The sequence below is a fragment of the Octopus bimaculoides genome, chromosome 9 (genome assembly GCF_001194135.2).
Source record: "Octopus bimaculoides isolate UCB-OBI-ISO-001 chromosome 9, ASM119413v2, whole genome shotgun sequence".
Classification (NCBI taxonomy): Eukaryota; Metazoa; Mollusca; class Cephalopoda; order Octopoda; family Octopodidae; genus Octopus; species Octopus bimaculoides.
This window is the reverse complement of record NC_068989.1, coordinates 32230331-32234819: the sequence shown is the minus strand read 5'-3', so window position 1 is coordinate 32234819 and position 4489 is coordinate 32230331. Positions and strand designations below refer to the sequence as shown.

The following is a 4489-nucleotide window of genomic DNA, read 5'->3' as shown; positions in this document are numbered from 1 at the left end:
ATGCTAGCATGGAAAGCGGACGTTAAACGATGATGATGATGATGATGATGATGACATCTCTGTAAGATAAATGCTATCTGTTATTTCAAAATAAAGGAATCCAAACATGGAGTTTCTCCATGTAGTGGGAGGAATGTAACCAAGATTTAACTAGTATCTGGTGTGGCTACAAGACTGTAAACCTTCTTTCACTATAATGATTCAAAAAAAAAAAAACAAAAAAAAATGCTATCGAGCAAACTGACTTGTGAATTTACAGACAGGCATGTAAATTCACTTATTTTCTCACCCCACCAATTCTGTTGGTCATCATTTCTGATTCCCCCTCCCTAATAATGAAATTTATGCCAATATATTGGGCATATACGTTTTAAGTGGAGGTTGAATGCAAAATACACATATGTAGCATGTATTTTCATTGTTTTGTTCTGGAACCTACCTATTTAAATGGACAAACACAAGATTAATTGTTCCATGTAAACCTAAGAGATTTTAAATCACTGATTAATGATCCATTAAAACGAATGTATACAGAATTAAAAATCAAACAAAAGATAAATACATTTTAAAAAGAAAGTATCTCATATAAATCATTCTATACTCACCTTTTCTGATTTTGCATTAGAAGCATCAATGCCATTATCATTTGATAAAGTCATAGAGGCCAAATCGGAAGTCACATCATCTTCACTAAAATAAAGAAAATGAACCAATTAATATCATGACAAACTCTCTCATAGTAATAAAAAATTTGATATGCTAAACTGGATTCGAAATGAAGACCTTTTACACTAAAGATACTAATACAAAATGAAGCCAAGTAAAAGAGTACAGATATCTACATAGACACAAATGTAGGAAGAAAAAGAATTTGTAGCTCTGAAACAATATATATCATCACCAGTAACACTGCCATGTTCACTTTTCCATGTTTGCATGAGTTAGAAAGAATTCATTAAGGAAAATTTTTGGCTAGATGCTCTTCCTGTCACCAATAGTCACCTGTTTCCAAGAAAGATAATATATCACCTAAGGCTGGACATCTTTTTCTTGCATGCAAGATGATAAAACTCATTTTCAACTATTGCAGGATGTCAAAACAAAGATACATATAAACACATACATCCATACACACAAATATTTACAAACACACGACAGACTGCTTTCACTTTCCATCTACCAAATCCACTCACAAGGCTTTAGGAAAGATGCCAAAATGCTTATGCAGTGCAACCAAACTTGAACTGTGTAGTTGGAAAGAGAAATTCTCATGTACATAGCCATGCCAGCACCTATTAGACAGAGATATGTATAGACAAACATTTTTGTATGTATGTCAGGGTGAATATATATATATATGTACCTGAGTATGCACATAAATGTGCTATAAGGTGGGGAAAAAATAGTACTTGAATACTGGAGGTAGAGTAATATGCTTTATTATTAAAGCTGCAAAAACATCACAATATTTTTGTGATGTTTTTGCAGGTTTAATAATAAAGTGTATATATCATCATCATCGGTTAACATCCATTTTCCGTGCTAACATGGGTCAGACGGTTTGACTGAAGTCTGGAGATCCAGTGGCTGCACCAGACTCCAATCTGATCCTTAAGCCAACCACTCTGAGAGTGTACTGGGTGCTTTTTATGTGCCACCAGCACAGGAGCCAGTCAGGCAGGACTGGCATTGATCACATTCGGATAGTGCTTCTTGCATTGTCACCAGCATGAGGGCCAGTCAACCACATTCGGATGGTGCTTTTTACGTGCCACTGGCATGGGAGCTAGTTAGGGAGTGCTGGCCACAGCTATGATATTAGTTTTACTTGACTCAACAGGTCTTCTCAAGCATATCACATCGCCCGTTGCATCAGGAGTACTCTTAACTGGGCCGGACATGCATGGCTGCGGTTTCACTTTAGTTGCCAGGTCTTCTCAAGCACAGCATATCTCCAAAGGTCTTGGTCTCCTCTGTTAGGCCCAATGTTCGAAGGTCGTGCTTCACCACCTCATGCCAGGTCTTCCTGGGTCTATCTCTTCCAAAGATTTCTTCCACAGTTAGGGAGTGGCGCTTCCTCACACAGCTGTCCTCATCCATATGTAACACATGACCATACCAGCACAGTCATCTCTTGCACACTACATCTGATGTTTCTTATGTCCAACTTTTCTCTCAGGCTGCTTACACTCTGTCGTGTATGCACACTGACATTACATATCCAGCGGATGATACTAGCGTCATTTCATTCAAGCCTACACATGTCCTCAGCAGTCACGGCCCATGTTTCACTGCTGTGTAGCATGGTAGTTCGCACACATGCATCATACAGTCTACCTTTCACCCTGAACAAGAGGCTCATAGTTGCCAGCAGAGGTAGAAGCTCCTTGAACTTTGCCCAGGCTATTCTTATTCTAGCTGCTACACTCTCAGAGAAACCACCCCCAACTACAGACTTAGTCGTCTAGGTAGCAGAAGCTATTAACTACTACTAGTTTTTCCCCCTGGCATGTGATGGAATCTGTTTTCTGTACATCTTCAGTGTTTGTTACCCCTTTGCATCTGCCACGCACAAAAACTATTTTCCCAATTAACCTTCCTCTGATATGCTGCACCTTCTGTGTATCCATAGCTTACACTGGGTACATCATATGGAGTTTCTACCCATGCCTTTTCTACAGATTGAGCAGGGTGACACGTAATACTTAAATAGTGGAGGAGATATGATGTTGCTGTGAGCTCGAACTATGCAAGAAGTTAAAAAAAATTTTTTGACTAAAACACAACTGGGACCCTAAGTAAGGCATGTGTAAAATTAGAATGAAATTGGTTGTGTAGTTCTCGAGTTTTAGGGAGACACACAGACATACATTCTCATTTTTATATATATATAATGTAAAAATGGTGGTGCATCAGCATGGCCGCAGCTCTAAGCTGAAACTTTAAAAAAAAAAAAAAAATTTATTCATACATATGTCTATGTAAATGTTTATATAAATGCTAGTGTTATCTATCATAGGAGAGGTCACTTTGAAAGTGTATTATGTCAAGGGTTTGTGATTTGACAGCCTTCCTACTTACTAAGACTTTGGTTTTTGGTTTTTGCTAGGTTAACCCTAAGGCCCTTCGGTTCTAGACTTGCTTCCACACTCTAAACTTTCTCTCTAGTTCTGGCAGTGACTCTGCTATTAGAGCAAGGTCATCAGCATAGAGGAGCTCCCAGGGGCAGCCTGTCTTGAATTCCTCCGTTATTACCTAGAGGACTATAAAGAATGAGAGGGCTGAGGACTGATCCTTGGTGAACACCTACTTCTACTTAGAATTCTTCACTATACTCGTTGCCAACACTCACCTTACAGACAGCATCTCTGTACAGGGCTTGCACAGCTCTTACCCTAGTCATCTATCCCTAGTTTCTGCACTGACCACCATACAAAGGATCAGGGGACCTTGTCAAAGGCTTTCTCCAAATCAACAAAAGCCAAGTTTATCTTTGGCTAGGTATTTCTCCTGCAGTTGCCTTACCAGAAATATAGCATCAATGGTGCTTCTGCCTGGTACAAAACCAAACTGCATCTCATCTAGGTTAACTCTCTCTCTAATTTGTTGGGCTATGACCCTCTCTGTAACTTTCATCACCTGATCCAATAATTTGATACCCCTGTAATTATTTCTATCTAAAGCATCGCCTTTACCCTTGTAGCAGTTGACTATGGTGCTGCTACACCAGTCATTGGGTATGACTTCTTCATAAACTTGATTTACGATGCGGGTGACAAGACCATAACCTACACCACCCAATATTTTAAGCATCTCTGCAGTGATTCCTGATGGGCCAAGTGCTTTCGCGGTCTTTATATCCTTAACTGCTTTATCTACCAGAGTACTGTCGATTTGTGCAGCTGGCCTCTCAATTGGGTCAACCTTTGGCAGATTTTCCTCCTCTGATTCATCCTCCACATTCAATAGTCTTTCATAATGGCATCTCCAAGCCTCTTTCTTTGCAGAATCATTAAATGCAAAGGCACCATCATCCATGCAGACACATATCTCTCCTACAGCATCATGGTTTTCTCTCACACACAGTCTGAAATACTTCAGTTCTTTGGTCCTCATGTCGCTGAACATTGGCAGACTTCTTTTTCTGCTACTCCCTTGGCTATATATACCTGTCTCCTAGCTTCCCCTTTGGCTCTCTGATACATTCTTCTGGCCTTTAAAATTTCATCAACATCAAACATATATGAATTTTCATGAGGGTTACAGCCGTTATGCATAGAATATAATTTCCAAATTTCATAAAGATCCATTCAGTACTTTTGACATAGTTTTGGATAAGAAAACGAATGACTAATGTGTGTGTATGGGTGTATATATGTATAGATATCTGTATGCATGTATATATGTGTACATATTACATGTACATCTATATATATACATCTATATGTATACATATACATCTCTCTCTCTCTCTCTCTCTCTCTCTCTC

At 39.0% G+C, this 4489-nt stretch overlaps 1 protein-coding gene across 1 annotated transcript in view; it reads right to left on the bottom strand.

Annotated features, from left to right (window-relative positions):
- LOC106871994 (eukaryotic translation initiation factor 5B) overlaps positions 1-4489 on the bottom strand; it is a 123670-nt gene that overhangs the window by 110799 nt on the left and 8382 nt on the right. Inside the window, exon 2 of the mRNA XM_052970563.1 lies at positions 606-690. Within this exon, the coding sequence (XP_052826523.1) occupies positions 606-690 (85 nt within the window). The remainder of the gene's footprint in view (positions 1-605; positions 691-4489) is intronic.